Source organism: Numida meleagris, chromosome 9 (genome assembly GCF_002078875.1).
Source record: "Numida meleagris isolate 19003 breed g44 Domestic line chromosome 9, NumMel1.0, whole genome shotgun sequence".
NCBI lineage: Eukaryota > Metazoa > Chordata > Aves > Galliformes > Numididae > Numida > Numida meleagris.
The window spans coordinates 3,592,199-3,617,082 of NC_034417.1; the positions used below are offsets into that span (position 1 = coordinate 3,592,199).

A 24,884-nucleotide genomic window follows, 5' to 3' on the forward strand; every position below is an offset into this window, starting at 1 on the left:
AAGGAGGCTAGCATACTCATCTTGAGCATATGTCATCATCCAGATTCCACAGCTTAGGTAACAGTTTTTCTAGGATGAATTGTAGTCTGTAATGGTATGAGAACTGGCCCTTTCGGGATTGCAAAAGATGTAAATTTCTCGTTAGAAAGATTACAGTTCTTCAATCAAAAACACAAAATTCATCTAGCAGCCCACAAAAACTCACAGAACTTAATGGCAACTCAATAGTATCTCATTATTTTCATATACATCCCAGGATGCTACTGAAACATCTTGGGGAACCGGAAATTGCTGCAATCCAAAGTTAAGCTGTCTAGGAAATGTAATTGTACCTGATACTTGCAAACAAAAAGTAAGAACAAGCTTTCACACCTTGGCAGCCCCCTTCAGCTGGTACATGGATGGGTCATCTGCTGGCTTGCTGGCAGCACCTTTTGTAGCACCAATAAGGTCAGAAAGGGCCTTTGCAACATCCTTGATAGCATTGATCAGGACAACCTATAGGAATGAGAAAGAGACATAAGGCTCAATCAACAAATGGATGGAAGTATGATGAAGAATTCCCAGACAATATACAGACACTGCAACAACCTTGCCTATTATTTTATGGTACTATTTCAATAACTCCTCCAAACTTGTCCTTTTCACCAACAGAAAATCAGATGTTCTAAGTATTTTTCTAGACTTCAGAGCAGTCGTTCAGTTTAAGAAAAATGTTAACACATAAAAGAAAAGTAACGAAGCTCAGAGGAAATAAGTGGAACAATCACTTCTCAATAACTGCATTTTCGTAGCAGTATGAAAATAAGAACACAGCTTCATTTTTGCCTGATTTTGTTCACTGTAAATTGTACACAAATAAAGTCCTTGGTTCTCCTGAAAAGTTTATTAGCTTTTGGTAGCTCAGATGCTTTATAGCCAAGAAAACATGGAAAGAACCCGGGACATAAGATGTATTGATGTGATTCTCCATTTTCCAGCTGACTACACTGTACAGCAACTAGTACTGTAAGACATCTGAAACTATCATGTCAGGAGAAGTCAGCTTTGCTTCTATAGAATAATGTTGTAATGGTGTTGTGTTATACAGTTATTAGAAATGCTCCACTTTGGACAATTTCCAGCTAGTAATATAAAGTTGCTCCAAAAAATATCTACTTGTGATTAATCGCAGTTTATTCTAAATACTGTATCCTCAGCTTTTACATAGAAAAACAATGCGAGATAAAACTTTTACATTTGTAAATGTTGTTAGTTTAAGGAAATACTTCAGTTAAAAAAAATACATATATATGTATTTCCAACAGTGTTTTTCCAGACAGGAAAGTCTTGGAAGTTTACTCCATCATAGAGGTCAAGCAAAACTGAACACACAACCCTTTCAGAGCCTTATTTGAGATAATCTACACTAAAGGCTTAAGTTATCACGTTAAATTAAAAACAACTCAGATACAGCTATAGAATGCTGAGAGCTTGTTAGCCTACGCAAGTAACACACAGTGCCCAGCCCTGCTGTTAGATCAATGAAGAGTTTTGAAATGATGCACATCTATTTAGAACAAAATGAGGTAAGTCAGGATTCCCATCACAACTTAATGAAACTAAGACAAATACTTCGTGAAAAGTATTTGAGCAGGAAGACACCAACAAAATAAAAGCCAAAATCTTGTACAAAGGCTTGTCTATTTCCACTCCGTGTTCCAGGGTCTTGATTGCATTCTAAAAAATGAGCAATGCCTGATCCAGAAAAGCCCCCAGAGAGACGAACCCTACTATCTTGATTTAAAGTACAAATCTCACAAAGTCTTACCAAACAAAAACTTTCTCTAGCCTCTTTTTCAACTTCTGTTAGTTCCTTTGGTTTCTTTAAGAGTATCAGAAAAGCCTTAAGAACATCTCACCTGTGTTTCAGGATCATCTGATCCCAAGCTAGCTGCTCCCAGTTTTACTACCTCAGCAAGTTGGGTGATGGTGTTAGCTGATGACTGAGCCGCTTGAGCCAGCTTGTCCTGACTTGAAGCAGCACCGGAAACCAACAATTTCGTATCTTCAACTAAGGCTTTTGCTGTTTTCAGGATATTTTCCCTGCAGCAAAAATAAGGAAGCAGACAAGGAAGTGGAAAAGTAGAAAAGGAAAAAAAACATGTTTTTCAACATTATGCTCACTAACAGCTATATAGAAGAGCTGATATAAGTCATTGTGCCAGCGTCCACTCATGACAACATACCACAAGCCAGACAGCAATTAAAAAAATAAAAGACGACTAGTCTTAAAACAATAGCATTATATTTTGAGCAAGACGCAAGGCAGTCAATGAGGTTACTCTGCCTTGATAAGAAGTGAGACAGGGTTAACAGCAGGACAGAACATTCCATTTAAACACTGGAAGAAAATCTGGCCAAGCTGTGAAGAAACAACTGTCAAACCCCCATTTTAAACAGAATATAATAAAGAAATGAAAATAATTTAGGAGGGAGGGAGGCAGTAGCTAGAATGGCAAACCTAAGAACGTGACTGAGTTAGTGCTCCCCCTGGCTGCCACCACCATATACATCCAAAGCACGACTGGAGAAAAGAAGAAACCATTTTGAGAATGTGCTTCACATACAGGACAAGTTAACTGAGAGCTCTAATTGCTTTCATGTGAAATGTCAAGCTGGAAATTAATGGAACTTTCACAAAAAGCCAGTGACTGGTATTTCCTATGTCACTCAGCGTAGCAGAGGGACAGAATGTTGTTCTAGGGTATGCTTCAGGGAAGTATTAAATTCCAGTACTGGCACCTTAAGTAACATACATTAAGAAACTAAAAGATTGGTCTAAGACAACCATCTTTAGTTTTCACTCACTTTCAGTTATCTAAACTGAGAAATGAGTCATCGCCATCCCCCTTCCACCTTTTTTTTAAACAGGAAAATCATTCCAGGAGCATGGTAGAGAGCTCAGCACTCGCATATGTAATTTATGCTCAAAGGAATTTAAAAGCAATACTTAAAAGCATTATTATTCTTCAGTCTAAATAAGAGTTAAATCATGCTCTTCAACATGAAAAACTTTTGAGTCTCAGAATTTGCTCATCCATCTCCTTTCCAAACAATGCATCTGCTTTGAAGAAAAAGAATTACATTCACAACACAATATGAAAACATTGTGGAACAAGAAGAATACCAAATTTACACCACAAAAGACACAACTGCACCAAAAGAAAAAGCTTTAAACACTGTTCAAAACCACTGTATTTTCTGTTTTATTATAGGTGAAGAGATGCTACGTTTTAAATTAAATATGCTAACAAGACAATTTTAATTCATATCTACTCTTTAAGAGGAAATTGAGGCCAGTCTTAAGTATCTACCCATAAACCAGTAAAGCAAGCATTAGCCCTGTGAACTTAAAAGAAAATGAGCCGTGACTGTCACTCTCTAGAACAGCAGCAACTTACACACCATTGTGTCTTTCCTCTTTCCTGACCAACTCGCGTAACAAGGTGGGAAATAAATGCTAACTATGCAACTGCTGTGTTGGCCAACTAGGTTGCTAAGCAATTATTCAGTGAATAAATTGTGGCTGCGAAACCCTAGAGTTTTACTGCATAGGAAGCCAGTCAGATGGCAAAAATCTCTCAATATGCTGAAAAATGCTGTGAGATTATTATATGCCAGATGCTACTAGAAGGAAAAACTGGCTTATCTCTCCCAAAGGAGAAAACGTGTGGCATAGCTGCACCCTATGCATCACAGCTGCTTACAAACATTAACCATATAAAGCATTTAGCAAGACAAACTACCAGTGAGAAACAGCTGTTGGAAAAAACATATAGAGAAGATTCCTCTTCAATGTCATGGACCGCTGACTGACCCTACTGGAAGGACAGCATATGCTAGTTTATACACTGAAGCAGCTTAATTAAAAACAAAAAGGCCAAAGCAGAGCCAGTTATGGTTATCTGTTGGAAGTGCTCTTAGTAGATGCTCTCCATCTGTTAAAAATTCTTTCCTAACAGAAATAAAGTGAAGTTTGCTGTCCTCTACTCATATCCTAATTTTCCCATTTCTATTCACATTCCTCTGCTACATTTGACTGCATTTCTGGGAATCTAGAAAAGTAAATATTTATCTCCACGTGCCTTTTGCTTCTGCCAGTTCCTTTTTTTCCCTTTGCTTGCACTCTTCATTTTCTGTTACACTGACCTGTGGTCTGCAAATGATTCGTTGTTTTCAGCATTAAGGGTTCCAGCAGTAGCAAACATGATAGTTGTGTCTAGATCTGCAATTATCCCAGACACAGCACTGGCTGCAGTAATACAAGCTTGTGTGCCTTTGTTTCCTGCTTGAAGGGCAGATAAAACTAAGGAGACCTGGAAACAACATAAAGGAACAAGGTGATCATTGAAACAAAGACTCATTATCTGATATTGAGTTAAGCTAGCTATTTAACAGTAGGAAGCCCATTACTGGCCTTTGTCATTCATACAAAGACAGGTTTGATTGGGCACTATATACAACAAATGAGATCACAAAGGCCTTACCAACATCTACTCTTAAGTATAAAGAATGACATTTGCCAATCAATATTATAAGCATGCATCTTCCTTATTATCTGTAAGAAAGCAAAGGTGTCCCTGCTACAATAAACAAGAATTCAAATGATCTTGCAAAGCTTTGTATTGTCAATAAGCAGCCGGCTCACATTTCCTTCAGGGTCAAAATCACTTTTCCATCATCTCTGGTACTGCTTGGTAATGTGATCACAAGGTTGAAGAACTTGCTTTGTGACTCTGTGTTGTCATACATACAGTAGTAAAGGGAGGTGCACCTCTGCTGGCTGATGCTATCTATACAACTGCTGTTGCTGAGGTGAGATCCCTCCTCCCTGCTTTTGAGAAATATGTACTTTGCACAAAGCATGAGGAAAATAATGGCTTGGAGTCAATGACCAATTGTGCTGTACATAATCACAATGCAGTGCTATAGTGATAAGATGCCACTGCCACTCTAGTTCACTTTCAAGGAAACACTCACAAGAAAACGATCACCATCTGGCAACAAACATCTACATCCAAACAATACTTTGGACCAAACAACTGCATGCTAATTCCTTCCTCTTCTTCCCTCAAATACTGCTTTTGCAGTAGAATCATTTGAATTGGAAGGGGCCCTTAACATCATCTAGTCCAACTCCCTGCAATGAACAGGGACTTCTGCAGCTAGATCAGGTTGCTCAGAGCCTGGTCGAGCCTGACCTTGAATGTCTCCAGGAATGGGGCATCCACCACCTCTCTGGGCAACCTGTGCCAGTGCCTCACTGCTCTTATTGTAAAAAACTTCTTCCTTATGCCCAATCTAAATCTCCCCTCCTTTAGTTTGAAACCATTTCCCCTTGACCTATCACAGCAGACCCCTATAAAGAATGGGACAGACTCTTTCTTATACCCTCCCTCTTTGGATACTGAAAGTCCGCTAGCAGGTCTCCCCAGAATCCTCATCTAGGGATGTTTATACTAACCTCTAGTAGTATATTCTTCTTGAGGTACTGTTCAGATTCAAACTTTTCCCCTGAACAGGTTCCCGTGATTCACTATTATTTTTGCTTACAGCTGTAACTCTTCTTACAAGAAATTATCTGCCTTTGCCCAAATTTAGAATTGCTGATACTCCAGGGATACAACATAGTAGAAAAGTTGTACAGCTGAGAGCCTACTAACACAGGCTGAACAAGTGATGTTCCATGAAATCTAAACGAAGCTGACATTTAATTCTCCATTTTTGTTCCCCAACAAAATCAGGCTACTTACCACACATGTCCAAAGACCAAGAAAACCAAGACAGGCTGAAGATATTATTCTAAGCACATTAGAATGGCCCAGTCTTAAAAGCAGAGAGGATGCTAATACAGAAAGAAAGCGTCTTCAAACAGCCTCATTATGTTACCTGTGCCTATCTACATGGAGTTATGAGACACTTCCCCTGGAAGCACTTAAGACACAAGTGCGACCTCCCATCTTAGGACTAGACTCCCTCTAGTATAAGGATGAAGTTTTAATACAGGATTAGGACTAATCTAGTACATGCACTGCAGTAAATATTTAAAAAAAAGAAACAAAGTAAGAACTTTAATTCAGTCAATATCCTAGTATAATGGGAAGTTTATATATAAAATAACTGGTACCTAAGCAACTTGACTGATTGACTCCCTAGGCAACTTTGGGTTAATACAGAGGGATGTCCTACCTTTTCAGTCACAGCACGAGCACATTCTATCAGTTCCCTTTTGGTGTAACTGTCTGTTGGGCAAATCTGGAGAGCTCCAGCTTTTTGCACAAGAAAGATACAGCCATGACCAAGTTCTTGCACCCGAGTCTTGATCTGGAACCCTATCTAGATGATAAAGGAGGTACAGGGTAGAAGGGAGAAAGAGCAAAGTAAGTAAATGTCATGCTAGTACATTGTGTCAACACAAATAGAAACATAGTCACTCTGGCGATTCTTTATTATGAATATTCTGCCCATCGCTGTATTTTCTGCAGAGATTGGATAGATTTAATACCATCTATTCCCACACCAGAACCCTGGATAAGGCCTACTTACAAAACTAGTGAACTGGCTCAGGGAACAAGAACACATCTGTAAGCCTAACACGGTTAGCATAACACATTTATCCAAGTCAAGACTATTTAATTCAAGCACACACAACTTCCAAAAAGGCTGCATGCATCTGAATAACAGTTATTCTCCCAGAATTTCAAAGCAAAAAAGTTACTGTCAGCATGAGATTTCTCAAAAGTATTTATAATGAGTAAAAAGTAAATGCTTGCTCTACACTGCTGAAACCAGGTTGAAGAATATATGACTTCTTTCATTCATTTTTGAGTTAAGTACAGATTCTCAGCCCTCTAGAACCGACCACATACATATGCAATACCGAAATCTGGAAAATCCTGCCCTCACTGCTTCCAATTCACTAATAATCTTATGGTATAATGAATGGAATATCCCTGTTTGGAAATTCGCACTAGTTTTAGTACCCGTATGTACTGAGGCATATAATTTTGTATTCAGATTAATAAGTAAGCAGAACTTACAGTCAACAGTATCATAAAAGAAATTATTTCTACTTCAGGTTGAAAGTAATGTGCACCAATGGTCATCAATATAAAGACAAACGCAAGCTACTGCTTTCTTTTTAGTTACTGAGCATGGAGCACTGAAGCAGTCTATCAGTGATAAAATGTAATTACGAAGTCAAAATCTCAGAGTAGGTCTTTTATCTTATCTTGATACATGTGGTGACAGTGTGACCAGATCTCGACAGAGTTTTTCTGTGCTCCATAATCAGAGAAATTCAATGAAAAGAAGAGAGGACAAAGGATTTATTTTTGCTCACAGAATATGCAGCACCTACTATAGCTGGTCATGCCATTGAGGCAAACCATAAGCACGAGGAGCATAATGCCATGTAAAGAAGCCCCTGCTCCCACATCATATTCCGATTCTATGGCATGAAAGATGCCCTGGCAGCTAAAGACAACTCTGCTCCTACTGTTTGCCCATACCTCACTTTCAGAACAGGAAGTTAGACCTGAAATCTCTTACAGCAAACAAAACAAAACAAAACAAAACAACAACAAAAAAACTACAACACATACATAATTCATTAGATCCTATGAGATAAAGAGCTTTCTTTGTGTTTGCAAGTTGTTTCTAAGTTACATCCTCAAATGACCTGCAGGAATCTGTCCCAGACTACAGCACTGTCAACTATTATTGTGAGCTGTTCATTTTTGAAGCTAGATGGAGGGGTTTTGACTGGAGATTTTTGTTATTTGATCAAGTAATTTGTACAAAAAGGCATTAAAGCATGAAAACCCACACTTAAAGTAAAATGCTGCTCTTTTTGCATAATTTCTAATGATTGTTAAAAATCTGCTGATTCCTAGTAGGAAACTTGTTCCATAGACATTTTTTGTGCATGAAAAAGACTTAAAAGATCCAGAAGCTAAGACAAGTTAAAATTTTCATTGATCAACAAAAACATTTCATAGTAACTCCTACTTCCTATTGCTCTACAGCCACACACAAGTAATGTCAAAGCTCAGGTATGTTGTCAGTAAATATGCACTCAGTAGTACAATGCACAGCTCAGCTGTAGCCTAGAAAGCCACAGTGAAAAGAGACTATATTTTGGCTCAGTGTAAGGAGCGGTATCAAACAGCAATCAGATCTCTTCATAAATTATAATAACGAAACAGTACTTGTGACACTTATCTGTAACTAAATGTAGATACTTTAAGATTTCACGCGGTCTTGAAAAGACACAAAATTTTGCTGGATTCAGGCCCTCGGGCCCTGTCGCTGTGAGAGAGCAGAGCTCAGCGCTGCCCCTCTGCTCCGTGAGGAGCTGCAGCCGCCATGAGGCCTCCCTTCAGCCTGCTCTGCTCTGGGCTGAGCAAACCCAGGGACCTCAGCCGCTCCTCATATATCCTACCCTCTAAACCCTTCACCACCATTGTTGCCTTCCTCAGACTCAGCAACAGCTGCAACCGTATTACTGCAACTGAGTGATGTGATTACCTCCCGATATTTTGCTCTATATTTATTTTATTCACTACAGTAAAGGAATACCCATGCTGGCGCCACTGTATGCACAGAATAAAGAGGTCTAAAAGCTGCAGACCTCCTCTGGTTCAGCGGTAGCTGCAGCCATTCGGCCCTGGAGAGCCAAATGCCCATAGTCATTGGTCATTTGTGATGCAAGTCCTCCCAACTCTTCCGGGTTAGTAACCGACTTAGTCATCTGAAAAAAGAACACAGGCAAGAGAAAAATGACAGGCATGAAAATAATTTGTTAATACACTCCAGTTTAGAAGCACGCTCATTTATTTGGTCACACTGATGAAGTGGGGAAAAACGCCTGAAGTGTAAGGGAATTGTCCTCCAGTAAGAACTCCATGAGAAAATTCAAGCAAGCATGCTTTATTAGAGTCATGATAACCAGGCACTCGCAGAACATCTGGAATAATCAAAGAGCAGTGGTTAGATCTTGCAGGTCACTCTTTGACACAGTGGAGCAATAGGCCAGCTGCACAGTTATTCTCATTGGATGATGAAGTGGGTTTTATCTTTCAGAGCCACCTTATGTTGTCAAAGGTGAGCCAGCCTGTATCAATCTCAGCTGATGTGGCATAGGAGCATAAGAACTGAGAAAGTCCCAGGATCAATGCAAAACATTTCTAAAATATGAGAAGAAGGATAAAGTATACCTTGGTGTATCTCTCTGGAAAACATCTACTTTTTAACAAAAATATTTCTTCTTTCTCCAACTTATGTTAGCAAAAGGCACAAATTCCTTCCATGGGGCAAAACTAGTTTTAAACAAATTCTTACTATTTGCAAAGAAACGGTCATATTATAGAGAGCAGTAATATCAACCCTTCTGGACTGCAAAACTTAATTATTTCTTAAAGATCATCACTCCACAGTACATTTTTGCATCTAGCATACACAAATAATCCTCTATCCTTCCTGAAAACAAAGTATTCTTCAAAACTCAAACACTTCATTGTAAATGTTATACAGAATAATATTGGTTCAATTAAAATTTTTCTTTTTTTTCCTCTGTTGTTTTTAAACGCAGACAAATCCCACAAACACATGAAAAAACACTATAATATCATAATCTGTATTTATTCATAAGCATTATAAGTATCTGAAAAAAACTGATGTTATTTCATGGGCTAAATTAAATAATAGCACACACTGTGAAAGGACAACTTGAAGTTGTCAATAAATGCATGGCCATATTTCGGTGACAAGTAAACAGACTGACCAAAAGATATTTAAATAAAACATTTTCCTTGTATTTCTAACAGAAAACAAGCAAATCAAACGTATCTTTGAAGAAGAGCTGCAACACAACCCAGAGACCCAGCACTCCTAGAGAACGCCCCTATCAGCATATCTGTTAGGTCCCATGAGTGTATTTTACAAAATCATCATTTCATTTATTTAATTGTTCCTAAATAGATAAGGATATAGGAAATCAGCATGACAGAGAGTTACACATCAGTGTGTAAAGCATTCCATGGTTCTTATGTACACAGAAGAGCTTTTAGTCAGGTCTAGTCAAATTTCTTACCATTTCCTGTGCTGTAATGGCAACGGCTTTAGAGTATTTCACCACAGTGGTCTGATAATCAACAAATGTTCCCTTGGGATCTGCAGGTGTACTTTCATCCAGCTACAGAAATGTAGGAAAATTATGGAAAAAAATAGTAACTTCATAATAAATGACAAACTTTCCACATAACATTGAAATTATGAATTCATTTTAATACTCACTCTTTCTCTAAATGCACAAGGAGATATATAGATATACATACAGAACTCCAAAAAAAAAACCAACTTTATTTTATGACTGTGAAATAGAACCTAGATACAATTTTTAACTCAGAGTTTTTGAGTGCAAGGCCAACTTGCATGGAAAGTTCATACCAACTCTTATTGTTCTCCACAAACGTAGAAATGAATATACAATGGCTATAGGAAGAACTATCCCTGAGAAAAATGCATGTAAGATTCCCTTGTGAGCTAACAGCTATGGTTCTGCACACCTTTAGAACACACACACACAAAAAAAACCCCAACAAATAAGAAATGTGAAAAGATGAATTATTTGGTTCAGCTCATACTTTGCAACTGTAACATTCCAGTAGGGCACCGTTCAAAAGGCAGAAAAACACCTTAGGCTTTGCTGCTTTCCCCATTGGCACTAACCTGCTTCAAGGCAAACCAGCTGATCACTTAACACACTAACATAAAAGATGAATAAGAAAAAGGAAAACAATTAGAAATTCAGATGACCTATAACTATGACTTGCTTTCACTACCAGCATGGTACTAGACTAAAACATTCCCAACTCATTCTAAACACCACTTGCTACCTAGTTTAGTATTATGAACACCATCCCGTGCCTCATGTTGATTACACAGTTTGTATTACTTCTGAAACAATCACTGGATTGCCTGTTTTCCATGTCAGTTGCCACATACCGAAATTAATTAGCAGTATCTCCTGCACTGCAGATCTATTTCTAGCACCAAGGAAAACTGTGCTCTGCACTTCTCTGCTCACCTTGCTCATTGCCTCTGTTATCGAATCTACCATACCTCCAACCATGCCTACTTCGCTAGCAGCTTCATTTAAGGTAACCATGATATCATCCACAGCCTCTTTCATCAGTTGAGCTGCCTCAGTAATTGCATCATGAGTATGCGATGCCTGAAACAAAGAGAATAACAAGACAAAAAAAAAATCATAATAATTAAAGCAAAAAACATTCTGTTAAAAAAAAAAGATTTTAAAGCCCTGTCTTAACCCCAAGTCTCTCTAATAAAAAAGGCTGTAACAAACAAAACTTCTTTAAGCAAGGACATCAAAAATTGAAGAAAAGCTCCACTGCAAGGCCTGTAAACAAATTAAAAAGAGTAGGTGCTCCATCACACAGTTGTTCCTCAAGATATTGTGTATGCTGCACCTGCCCTTGTCCAGTGGAGCACCTCAAGGCACTGGGCACGCCGCGCTCACCTCTTACTGAGCAGCAGTGTGCATGCCTCCAAGTGCTGGGTGGGTAGATTTGTGCCCTCTGTCATTTATTCCACCACTGTCCAACTGTTTTCCAAGTCTCGTTTAACACTCTACCTCAATTTTGGTACTACGTCTCATTCAGTGACTTCTTTTTTAGTTTTACAATATCAACTTATATACAATTTATCATGCACACTTTTTTGGATGCATCACTGAGGAATGCATTTCACCCTCTGACTTCTCACCATTTGTTTATTATGCAGTGACTATACCTTGGGATTTCCTCCTCCTTCTTTGGCTGCGTACAACATCTGTAAGGCAGACTCTGCTAATGTCTTGCTCTGGTCCAACACTGTCATTTGTTGCTGATGATCCAGAGTTTTGGATGCTACACCAACTGCAGCTAACACCAAGGGTTCAAAGTAACTTGCCAGCTGTGTAACCTGGGAAAGCCAAAACAACGTAATCAACAGGCGTTTAAGACTATTTCAGAACTGAGATGAAGAATGCTACTCTCTAATTAAACTCAGATTAGCTAAAGTAGCACATGGTTGTAATGCCTAAGAGCTGTACATTTAGTTTGTAATATATGCCAGGGCAATTCTGTAGGTCAAGAGTTTTCAGTTCTGTAATAACGCAGTGTTTCTCCCCTCAGAAGCATACAGTTGAGGACATGATGGTTCATATCAAGTGAAATCACTTTCAACACTGACTCAATGATCCTTATGGGTTCCTTCCAACTCAGGATATTCTGTGGTTCTGTGATTCTAAGTTACATAGTCCTTAGCAGAACAAAGAAAACAAGTCAGCCCCGTGAAAGGGAGGATCAGCTCAACTTTCAATTGCACACAACAGGTGATCAATGGCACTGCACTGGATTTGGACTGCTCTGTTCACCTCAGAGACTGTAGACACTCACATCCTTCAGGCCCTAGCCTCTCAAACCCTCTGCACTGGATTACCATGCAGACCTGGAGATTTCCCTTATGAATAAGATGCCACAGCAGGCAGAAGCAGTACCATTTCCTCTAGACACAGGTCATCACTCATGCATTAACAGTTCTTTAAGGCAGCCACATGTCCCAATTGTCCTTACTGCTAGAGAAGTAGGAGATGGGTGGTTGAGTGACTGTCTGCAACAAAGCGGTAGGCTGACATGGCATGCTATGAAGATTACGTGCCAGGCACAGTCCATGTGCCAAGTTAACCACTTGGGTTCAATACTTTGTTTGAAATACTGAAAGATGCTTCACTATGCAAGCATTTTCTGCTGCTGTAATTTACTCTTCTACTGGAAGAAAAAAAAGAACTGCTCTGGGCTGATTATCCCCAGAATATGGACCAGCAGCCCCATGTAGAATAATTCTCTAATAACTCTGAGATTTCAGGTTACTAAGTGTCGGTACATTTTAAACAGCTATGAACATCATGGAAGCTTTACAAAACTGGCCTGATGAAGAAAAACAGCAGTGGTTAGCACATTTCTTGTGGAAGAGAAAATGAAATTTTTACTCCATCTAAATGACTATGTTGTCTAAGAGACAATTAAATTTTAAGACGTAGTAAGCCTTTTCTTGTTTTCCAGGGGAAAGCAACAAAAACACTAAGATCATATTCACATACGTAAGGTCTTTTAAACTGCATCCAGGAGAACAGCAGGAGCCATACCTTCTGCATTCAGCAGGTAAAACTAGAGTAAACTGCTTTGGTAAACATTCACCAAACGAGTGAGAGATGGAACGTGACTCCATAGCTGTTATCCTTAGCCATGTCTAGTCAGAGGAAACAGTGTCTCCCTCAGAAGGTGGTAAGCAAGCACCTTACACTCCTTAAAACCAGTCTAAACCTCCATCTTTGCTTTTCCCTTCCCTTTCTTAATTTGTCCTTTCTCCACTAATCTCTCCCACACCAAAAACTTCAGTGGAAGTGCCTTGCTTATGGCTGAAAAAATAAACAAGCTTTAGTTGGTCTCAGCCCCAAGTACTGGGAAATCCCAGGTCTTTCCTTCCAAGTACTTTCCTCTTCTCATTCAAATGAAGTGAGAAGCACTGCTTTATTGTGGTCTCCCCTTTATGTCCAACTGTTCAAGACTTCATTAGGACTGCACCTTGTGCCCAAGCTGAGCTGCCTCTCCCCGAGCTGCGGTTGCTATCGGATCAATAAGGTGGCCAATTTCCTGAACAACTGATGTCAGCTGCTCCTGTAGAGCCTAATAAAAAGAGAAGTTGACAATTACTGTTACATCTGTACATTAATCAAGTCATGCCACACCATAACTATCAGGCTTTGACCAACTGAAATACTCCAAACTGTTAAATGATCCACTACACCATGATGCAAACATGCATGCTGCCCATCTGATTTCCACGATCATTTCTTCTCCTTTATCTGACTTCAACTCCAAGAACATTGAGGTAGGCCCTGCTGCTGTAAACAGCACCGATATGGCAGGTATGGGGAGCAAGGGGAAAGGTGGCTCCCTCCAGCTGAAAGCAGCAAATTCAGGAGCAGCTGCCTTTTATCATTGCAGTGTGGCAGCCCCCACTCCCCAAACTCAAAACAAACAGGAAAAACACAACAAACAAACAAGGGAACAAAACAAACAAATATAACACCTGTTCTTGCCCTGCCTAGGGGTCAGTATCACTGCACTTATCAGAGGAACTGGTTGGAGCTCTAATTTAAATGTCAAGAGATATTTCTCAAGGCAGACAATACAGCACAAGACCTCTGCTGTGGACTGTGAAACCAACAGCAGAAATTCAGCAGTGGAGAAAGACAAAGAAAAATAATTTATTGCATTAATAAAGAAAGACATTGTAATTTAAATCACTGGTCTTCTAGTAATAGATGCATTTCAAAAACAGTCTAACTTTCATGCAGCAAGTCAACAGGAAAACATTAACTATCAGTCAGTCACATCAGCAAAGGAAACCAAAATAATACAAAGATGACGTTTAAAAATAACTACTTTCACCACTGCTTTTGGCCAGTGATTCTGTTATCTTTTCAGAAGCAATGCACTTTGGCCAGCATGAGATTTTACCCAGAAAGACTTAGTAAGAATAATTCTCCCTTCAGGCATAGATTCTGCCAAGTGCTTGGCTTTACATGTTCAAATGCACAGAAACGCTGCAGGATGAACGAGGCTGCTCAGTGTTCCTCTGTTACTACATCACCTCCCTTACCTCAACTGAGATGTCATCTCTGGTGGCCAGACTCTGACTGACGGCTGCAAGTGAGGCCTGCTCAATGTCTCTGATGCATCTGTTGATCCCATCAATAGAGTAATCACATTCCCTCTGGCCTGGGGCCTTATCCCTGAAAGACAGCAGTAGTAATTTGATCACGCTGGGAAGGAGACAGGCCCTATCCTGACTGTACACTGGTGCTCTTCATTAACTGATGATACATAAAGCAAGTGGGAGGAGGTCAACAGTGCTTAAGTTAGTTTTGTTGTACTGACAAGACTTGGACTTACGCACTGAGTACTCCAGACACGTTGAAGAAGTCTCCTCAGGACAGTCAGGGGATTAGCCCAATAAGAAATGTCAAAATGAAAAGGCAACAAACAACAGGAAAAAATACTTCTGTGTAATTGACCGTTTCAGGAAACAATTCCTTGGGTATTCTCTTTTACACTCAAATTCCCTGGTATCTGTTAATTAAGATTAGTTTTCAGGTAGTTTCTCCTGACATGCAGTTTGCTATTTCAGCAAAATCATTATCAAAAGATCAATCCAACTGTACAACTCCTTAGCGCACTATGCTCCAACAATTTTGACTTTGAATCAATATTGAGAGGTGGAAGATGGAGCATGCTCCTAATGAGTTTAAAACTTTTCAGTAAGAAATGGATATACAGGTTTAGTCCAAACATTAAAAGATGTTCACACTTTCTAACAGCATACTTGCAACAAAGCCAAGACGACTACAGTAACAAATAGGTAACAGAGATCTATTATGTACAGGAACTATCTGACTCACCCACAAAAACTACCCTTTACCACGCAGTCCATACTGCTAAGTGGTCTGAATGGAAATAATATCAGTTAAACTTGTTATTCCACAGCACGTCCTCTAACATTTATCTTTAACTCGATCAGAGGTGGAACAGATGAAGGAGAACAACAAACACAAAATCAACCCTATGCTGAGAGTGCTGTGGTCACTGATTGCAATTAAACAGCACAAATCACGGAAAAAATTATTTCCATTAGTGAAGAATACCACAGCCCCATGGACCATACAGTATTATACATTAATTTTCCTTTATTTGAACAGCTTAGCTGTGGATTAAATCTTGACATAAATGCATTTACCATAGAAGGCATACCTGATAGAGGTGATAAGACTCTTAATAGAATCTGAGACAGTATGGGAATGCCCAGCTAGCACTGACCACGTAGGAGGGTCTTTTGGATTGATTGCCAGAGAACGAGCTGTTTTGATCAATAAAGATGAGCTCTCCAACATCGTTTTAGCAGAAACGAGAATTGGCTCCTGTGCTCGTGATCCCTGTGATCAAAAGGTGAAAGATCACAAAGAACATTTATATCATTATTTGAGTTTCCCACACATTCTGCTACTAAAAAAAAAAAAAGATTTAATTAGCAGCAGTGAAGTAACATGATCAATTCTTCTTTTATACTACAATATTTACTGATAACCAACACGCAAGTAGTAGTAGAGAATGCAGTTCAATTGTTTTCTCCACACCATACTTCAAAAACTATTTTTCAAGTTTAGAAAGTCACCATCCAGCTGATAAACAGGACAAACTAGGAACATTTCTCTAACTGTAGACTACAGAGATACCATTTAACCAACTTTTTGCCACAAAACTTTCAAGATCCAAGCATGCGTACTCAAAGTAGAATACTCTAATTGAATCATCATTTTCACAACTATTTTATCTCCAGTAACCTGGTAAACTCAAGGATCACAGGCCTGGAAGGCAGGCTTAGATTTCAGTTAGAGTCCCACAACTTTTAGATAGCAACAGTTACTGTATCATCTAATATTTCCAGCTTGTACTGAGGTTTCCGACAGCAGGAAGCAGCAGTTGTGAAGTCAGTAACAATACATGACCTCTACTCTTACCTATGCTTTTATAACCTTGAAGGATTTTTTTTTCCGCTTAAAAAAAATCTTTACTAGTTCAAATAGATACTAATCTGTAGTAGTTACAGGGTTGAGGACAGAACTCTCAAAACAATACAGATGACCTACGAGAAGTTTCTCTTTGCAAAATGTCTGGTTTTTGTCACTGTGACTTTGCATCGTTTTTGGAAGGGAGAAAGCACAGTGACATCCATTCAATCCTTTCCAGAACTAATTATTCTTGAGGGAAAAGGGGAGATTTATTACTTTATAGCATGGAAGAATCCAGCTAACAAGACAAGGAACTTGCTTTTCCCATGTTACTTCACCAACAGGAGGCTGCCAGTGCTTACTGGAGCATAACTAGTTTTATCTTACTGGTGCAAAATTCAAGGCAGGAGGTTAAGCAACAGACTGCAAAATGTCCTTGGAAAATGGAGACATGTTTCAGGGCAAAGTCTTTACACTCCCTTCCTGTTTCCCAAGAGACAATTCAATCATTGTTTTTCAGGATCAAACTGCCACATCCTGCCTACCTCAGTGCTGATCTGTGCTGGGATGCTGACAAATTCTGGATTTGAAGCAAATGCTGTCAGGTTTTCCACAGCCTCTATCAACGGTGCGGTAGCAATTCTGCACTTGTTGCGGTTCTCTTCAGAGAAATCACCATCCAGGGCCTAGAAGTTAAATCATGAACACTGTGTGAATGGGTTTATTTGCAAAATCGAACGATGATAGTTTAATTCCTCATGAGTTTAAACTGTTGTGTGTTAATGACATCTGAAATTTGAAACTTCTCACAGAAACAACACTGATGTGAAGAATGTGATACTTTAACTGTTTTTTCACTTAGATGATTATCAACTCTAAACACAGCTGCTTTACTTCACAAGACTGAATAAGTGAACAAAGCGATTTAAAAACTATTGATTTCTGATTTTTCTCAGAAATCACATCACAGTACACCTCACGCTCTAACACGTGGAAATGGCTAACAATTTGGCTCTTTCTTGAACTATGTTTTTTTTAAAGTAAACCATTAATTTATTGTTATCATTTTCACACAAATGACCTAACTTCTTTCAGAATCTCACAGAAATACTTCAGTATGAATATGCTACCTTCCATTCTTAAAAGGAAAACTACTTTCACAAGAAATTCAGTAGTGGATCAGCTAATGGACTCAGATTCATCAATTCTCTGTACCTTAGCAAGTATTATTTTTGCTTATAAGAGGCAAAACTACGCCCTGCCACAACACAAGCAGGTATCTGGAAAACACATTAGCATTAACAGAAGTCTATTAAACAGAAGCAACATAAACTACTCTGGATTAGCAATACAACACCATGTACCTTGATAGTCTTAACCAGGTTAGCGGTGCTGTTTGCAACTTCCTTGGCAGACTGCACAAAGTGTCTCTTGGCAACAGGATTTGCTGTCTTTGACGAAGCAATGCGACAAGCGTTGCACAGAGCAGAAGTATGTTTGGCCACAATTGTGGCAGCTGACAATACCTGTCAAAATAGAGGGCGCAAAACAAACACACTGTCAGAACAGCATGACAGTTACTATACCTCTGCAAAGCTACAGTTCAAAGCCACACAACAGTTTCAAAGCAAAACTCCTTTGCTTGGTCACAAACAAATCATATGCCCTAACAATGACAGTCTCACCACAGTCCTCCGGAATTACCTGTGATGGGCTGCTTGCTGGATCTACCAAATTCTGGCAAGCCATCTGGATTGCTTGGTTGGCTCTGGCAAATTGAATTGGGTCAACAAGTCCCTGCTGACCTGCCTGACTGTTGGGATCTGAAATGCCAACCAGGTAAGCAGCCTAGAAATCGAGAAAGGAAGAAAAGAGCCAATGAAACCATGCTAAATTCATCTTGTCTTTCTGCTAAGCTTGACATGTTCTTGCATATGGTGTTTATTCAAAAATTATGCTGAAAAGTACTATGAACATTGTCTTCAGTAATACACCTCCAGAATCCTCCGAAAACAGGACATCTCAAGACACTGCACTAGCAAAATTTAATTAGTGAAAACAAAACCATCCCATTTGCTTAGGCAGCTGGTCTCCCTGGAAAAGTTATTTTTCACTTGGAGAGTCAATGGAAAAGCTTTAACTATCATAAGCATTACCATGTTATTTACTAGATTTGCCACAGCTGGCAGTGGAAAGGGTTTTGATGAAGCCTGAGCAGAAAGCCAGTTTTACTTTTCTTCATTACTTTTTAATATATAAATCCAACAAACACCTCCTTGCATTCCTTCTCACCAGCTAAAGTCAGGACACCACAGCAAACATGTGGCTGCTAAGCAGTTGACCATCACATCTGTGGGAGATCGTCTCACTGCAGTTCAAGATGCCTTATGGCCAAATTTATTTTCTTTCTTAATTTAAGACTGTTTCATGCCTCTCAACAAGGAGGAATTGTCTGGACTGGCAAAACAGTGTTTAAAGATTGCCTTCAATGAACTTCCATTATAGATACACCACCTATTACCTCCACATGTCGGTAAAGCAACTCAGGGTTAGATGAAGCCCATAACGAGATATTCTGTATTTGTGGAAATCAAAAAAGCAGTTTCCAGATGCAAAGCATGATTCCCCACAGCCTGATGCTTTACTGAAAAGGCTGTATCAGCTTTAATCATAAGGGAGAGGATCTCAAGAGAGCAATTATAAGATCAAATCACAGTGACCATTTCTTGACTCCTTTTGGTTATTCAGAAAGCTCCTCAAGAGCTGTAAGATGGATTGCTTATGATTTAAAATGTAGTCTGGGATTAGGAGTACAAACCAAAACAAAGCTGTATCATCCATTTTAACTGTGGCTTCACTATTTGTTTGCTTCTCTCTGATGCAATTGTTTGGAGCTTGAGCTGCAAACATGAATTCTATATACTGCAGCTTTACCATTTGCTTTATCGTCAGGAAAGCTTAACTCTCTTGATGTCATTTCCTTTCCTCATAAAATATGCATATTATTGCAGTCCGCTACGTGTGCAATGCACAGAAGTGCATTCACAATTTATGTGGCTCCTACACACAGCAAACTATGTAGAACAAGGTCATCATCTGCTTGGCCAAAATGAAGTAAACATCAGCTTTACACATGCATAACATCAGCTTTCTTTAAAAAAAAAAAAAAAGCATACATTTGCTTTACAGACTTCAATAACTTACCTGAGCTGCCGCCTCTGTGAGGCCACAAAGAGCCTTGGACGCAACTCCAACACATTCTCCAAAGACTAAAAGATCCCCGGTTTTTGCATTCTGGGAAATCCCTGCCATAGATTCTCCAAGAGCCTCAGAAATTAAAAAACAAAGTAAGCTTCTCAATATGTCTCCCAACCAGTAAAAGGCAAATGATTTCTGGTCCTGAACCAGTTCTCGCCCCACAAATCTGCTTGATCCAGCTTCTAGAAATTTTAGCTAGTTAACAAGCTCATGGACTTGGGGACATTCCTTTGTGTGATTTGAAGGATAAAGATATGCACATTAAAACCGTATTTACAGTGCCAAGAACTAACACTGTTATGGCTCCAATGACTATGAGAATACAGAAATAACCCTCATTAATTTTTCTATCATGCAATAATCATTACAGCTAGCCTGGCTCTAGGTAGGTTTCACAGATTTCAGAACATGACAACCATACCAGCAACTGCTTTCAATACATTCTGAATCTTCTTTGCCCCTAAACTCACTGAAACTCACTGGAGCTGGGATTGTGTCTAGCCTGCTGGGACCATCTGGATACCAGAATGCACACTAACTCTTAAAGCATCTCACTGAATTCAGTTCATCTCTTTTTAAAATTCAAAATAAGGTTTGACCACAACAGAGCAATAGAACAAGAATGACATACATATCCCCAATGCCTTAAGCATTCTTTTTTTCTTTTAGAGAACGAAGAATTCAAGACAATCCCAATGCATCAAGTAATAAAAACGTCAAAAGCAAAGCTTCTGAGCAAGATGTATGACATGACACAGTATGCTTAAAAATAACTTAAGAGATTCCATAAAGATCTTCTGATGTACTGGAATATCTGGAGTTCTCAGACATTTTTCTAAGCTGTTTCACACAGAACAGTGCAATGGTATTTCATTGCCAAGGCTCCCATTTACACTCTGGGCATTGCCGATAGCTGTAGTCAAAACATATCATGATGTACGACATGCTGTATAATGTCTAACAAACAGGAGAAGAGAGAGAGGGGGAATCTGTACCAGCACTGCATGCCAGTCACATAATTAAAAATGTTACCAAGGTAAAAAGCCTTTGGAGTGACAAAGAAAATGAAATGACCTTTCTCATAGCCTGCTCTCAGGCTAAGTTTTACCAAGGAATGCAACATACATTTTAGCATAGATCGTGCTGTGTTACCAACGTGTTTAATATGTATGTGGAAATGTATGATAATATACTTTACAACTGTCACAGAGATAGGAAAAGGAATTTACCTTTGAGTTTTCCATTACGCCCTCAATACAATCAAAATATGAGAGGTCGCTCACAGGCTCATTGGGGTTATCCAGCATTCCCTTAACTGTCTAAAAAAAAGAAAGAAACTTGGCTTACTGACAGAGCCTGAAGTAGCGAGCTGAGACAAACATACACCATCACAACTGTCCTGCTTTTACGCCAGTGTAGTCACAACTTTGTCTCCAGCAAGCAAATAAAACTACAGTCATGGAGAGCTCAAACACAGATGTACACACGACACCTTAAATGCTACCCCACATCAACTGAACTGCAGTAACAACTCATTATTGCACTACAAATCTGCTGGAAGTATAAGCTTATGTAAATTGCCCTGCATTTGTTACGACTGACCTATAGTCAATAACACTTGGCTGACATCAGGCAACCTGGTTCTGTGTCCATTCTGAACAGTCTAATACATGTTTTATATTTTAATATCTTATAACTGAAATTAAAAGACTAAGTGATAGGAGGGCAAGATACCATTTAAGTGCTGCCAAGATACAAAAAGGGCTATCAAACTAAATGCAACTTCATGATCTGCTCGCCTCCTCCTATTGTTAAAAGGACCCAAAGCATAGCTCCCTCTGCCAAAAAACTGCAAGCATGGGATTTAATTTTTTCTTTCTGAAGTGAATCTGATGCCTAGAAATAAAAAAGTAAAAATTAGTCATATCTTCACTTAGAAGATTGATTTATTTAGATAAGCTTGTAAAAAGCCGCAAGAAACAGTAGACAATAATTCTCTTATGCTTGAAAAATCTGCAAGGTGCCTTTTTCCAAGTTTGAAAGAAGAACCTCATCAACTACCAGGCAAAAATGACTTAGCAACCTTTCTGAAGGAAGCGAAGCCTGTAAGTTAAAAGATCCTAACGCCTGTATCTGATATTCATCTTGCACATGAAGGAAATCTGGGCATAAATTTAAGCCATTAGATCTGTACGAGAACTCAACTCCTAAAATAAAAAAAAAAACCCTACAATATTTTTAAAGGCCCAGCCATTTTTTTCTTCTTTTTTTTTTTTTTGAGTTATAGTTTTAGAAGTCTTTGAAGTCTTACAGCAATTAAGAAACTGTGAGAACAAGGCGCTGTGAAAAGAGGTCATATTTAGAAAACAATTGCCAGAGTCTTCCCATCTTTTCCACAGTTCTCACAGCAATTCCTCATGGTTGTGCTTCATCCTTACATAACAATTTGTAAACTACTTCCTGCAATATTTGCACTACTGTGAAACAGAAGCCCTCAGAATATGAGGAAACAACAGCAGAACCCAAGTCAGCACAACTTCGTGCTGACAGATAAATGTATTTGATATTGTTGCAACACCTTTGTGTATTCTATATTCCTATGAACCTTTCAGCTGAAATTCTGAAAAAGTTTAATCGTCTCCATGGAGGCCATACAGTAAGGTCCTCTCAAGACACATTATTTCAGAATCTCCAGGAAAGACGACAGAACATGCTGACAAACTATCAAGTCCCAGCTGAAATACACTCAAGTGTCTAAGTAGCACTGGAAGTAACAACCTGCTAAAAGCATAAAATCAAGGAACTGCAGCTCCCCCCTTCAGTGCACTGCTGGTCCTGGGAATGTCCAACCCGTTGTGACTCCTTTTTAATTCACAGTAATTATGAAAAATCTTGACTAAAAACTGTACTTTCTGGGAAGCAGAGAAGAGGGAGAAGGAGACAGGTCAGCAAATTTCACTCTGGCCAAAACTACAAGAGGTTCAGAGAGGTTCTATGCTTACCTTGTATGCAATTAAAACCTCTGCCACAGATATCAAGTGAGAAGACAGAGACAGCAGCCAATCAAAGAAAACAGGGGAAAAACAAACATTTGGGGCCCACTGTTCTTCAACAGAACTTTCTGGAATGTAGTAATACCTCCAGTTCTCTGAGTGCATTGTCACATTCCTTCTGCCCGGGAGCCTGCTGGGTGCACAGTGTGATGAGCTGGTTTATGCTCTCAGTCACAGCTCTAGGGAAAGTAGAAGGAAAAAGATATATTTTCAAGTTGAACTATTCTTCTTACTGAAGCTTTTGTTTCAATAAATGCATACTACAATGTTTTCAAGCTTTCATGTTCTACTACCATTTTTCTTTCCACAGTTTGGGGAATAACCCTGTATTAAAGTAACTGACCTAAAGACCTCTTCCTTAACAAGCTTTATAGCAGCAGAAAAACCTCTCACTAAGGCATTTGATAGTGATCAACATCTGAGACAATTGCAAACAACTGAGACGTTAGTCCGAAAGAAACAGAAGCTTAACTTCCCTGACATTTACTCTGGGCGTCCACGGCACTGGGGTTCCAGCTCACTCCAAAGTGGACCTACTGGAGCAAACAGTTGAGACCAGCAAACAAGCTGCTGGCACCAAATACCTCAAATCTCTTCAAATACATCATATCAATTCTTGGATTCTGCATGGCACTCAGCCCCTACCACAGTATGTCTGAGGAAGACAAGAGAAATGGCTCCAAGAGGGGACAAAAGCTAGTGAAAAGGGTAGGATTATCAATTAAAACTAGGTCAAAGAGGGAGAACAGAAAAAAAATACAAGAAAATTAATCACAGATCTGTGAAAGATCAGAGCAAAAATAAGTCAAGTTGGTGGGAAGTAAAGAAGTTGTGCCCTGTTTTTTTCATTTTCTCAGAGAAGAGAAACCAGAAATATTTGACCTGAGCATATCATAACAGCAAGGAAAAGAGCCCCGACAAACTTGTCACAACTACTGCATTTGCAAAGTTTTGAGAAGGGAAATACAGTGCCTCCTTAGAATCTTGAATGCAATCCCATTACTTTCTGTTGCTATCTAGCGTCTTAAGAATGCAGACATGCCTTCACACACAAACACCATGGCAAGAGAGACCATCCAAAGACCATACTGCTTGTCTCTCCCTTTTTTATTGAATGTTTCTACAGAGGGAATACTAGTCTGGCAGAAAGTAATAAACAGGTGGGCTCCACTGGAGACACAAACCACACCCACACCCCAAAGAATTAGGCATATTCTAAGTCTAAAGCAGAAATCCAGAGCAGTCTAGTGCTGTGCCATAACACAGCCTCATGCAACCCCTTCATTTTAAGCAGTGTACCTTTGATTACCTATAACTTTCCTAGAAGCCTACTTATTTCTGAGGAGACAAGATGGGTGTCAGAACACTGCTGTCAAGAACACAACAAAATAAAACAGCATATCTTTCTTCTTTAAGAGACTGGATTTTTTTAAAAATTATTTGATATTGAAAAGTGATGATTCCAGAGTCCAGAACAAATATCAGCTACCTTTTCCCTAAGGAAGCAACAGACGTAACTTAATCACTTCCTCTCCATGCTAATCTTTGAGGGAGTAAATATTTTGGAAGACGATAATACTAAGAGTGACATCCAAATCTCATGTCAGACATCAATCTGATACAATATCAACACTTCTAGGAGAAAGTGCTTCAGCAGTCCTCTTCCAGTTTGATATTTGAACATTCAGTTAAAAGACTTAGGTAACAGAGTGAGTTCATTTGATAAAAAAGTCATGAAAAATATGTGGGAAAAATAAATGAAGTGATACTCCAGTCACAAACACTGAAAGGTAGTGTTATTTTTCAAATAAACACTGAGAACCATGACCAAGAAACGGGGTTTTAAAGATGAAATTCAAGGGATGGTTAAAAATCTTTAAAGTAAGGTTATCTTA

At 39.0% G+C, this 24,884-nt stretch overlaps 1 protein-coding gene across 4 annotated transcripts in view; it reads right to left on the minus strand.

Moving 5' to 3' along the window:
• TLN2 (talin 2) overlaps positions 1–24,884 on the minus strand; it is a 151,939-nt gene that overhangs the window by 29,305 nt on the left and 97,750 nt on the right. For all 4 annotated transcript variants that reach the window (XM_021407155.1, XM_021407154.1, XM_021407156.1 and 1 more), the window contains exons 32-48: positions 23,075–23,168; positions 21,166–21,255; positions 19,883–20,005; positions 18,383–18,526; positions 18,043–18,204; positions 17,224–17,364; positions 15,921–16,102; positions 14,773–14,905; positions 13,692–13,793; positions 11,857–12,027; positions 11,132–11,278; positions 10,136–10,237; positions 8,675–8,794; positions 6,232–6,378; positions 4,192–4,358; positions 1,902–2,085; positions 373–498 (exon numbers count right to left, since the gene is read on the minus strand). In XM_021407155.1, the coding sequence (XP_021262830.1) occupies positions 373–498; positions 1,902–2,085; positions 4,192–4,358; positions 6,232–6,378; positions 8,675–8,794; positions 10,136–10,237; positions 11,132–11,278; positions 11,857–12,027; positions 13,692–13,793; positions 14,773–14,905; positions 15,921–16,102; positions 17,224–17,364; positions 18,043–18,204; positions 18,383–18,526; positions 19,883–20,005; positions 21,166–21,255; positions 23,075–23,168 (2,335 nt within the window). The remainder of the gene's footprint in view (positions 1–372; positions 499–1,901; positions 2,086–4,191; positions 4,359–6,231; positions 6,379–8,674; positions 8,795–10,135; positions 10,238–11,131; positions 11,279–11,856; positions 12,028–13,691; positions 13,794–14,772; positions 14,906–15,920; positions 16,103–17,223; positions 17,365–18,042; positions 18,205–18,382; positions 18,527–19,882; positions 20,006–21,165; positions 21,256–23,074; positions 23,169–24,884) is intronic.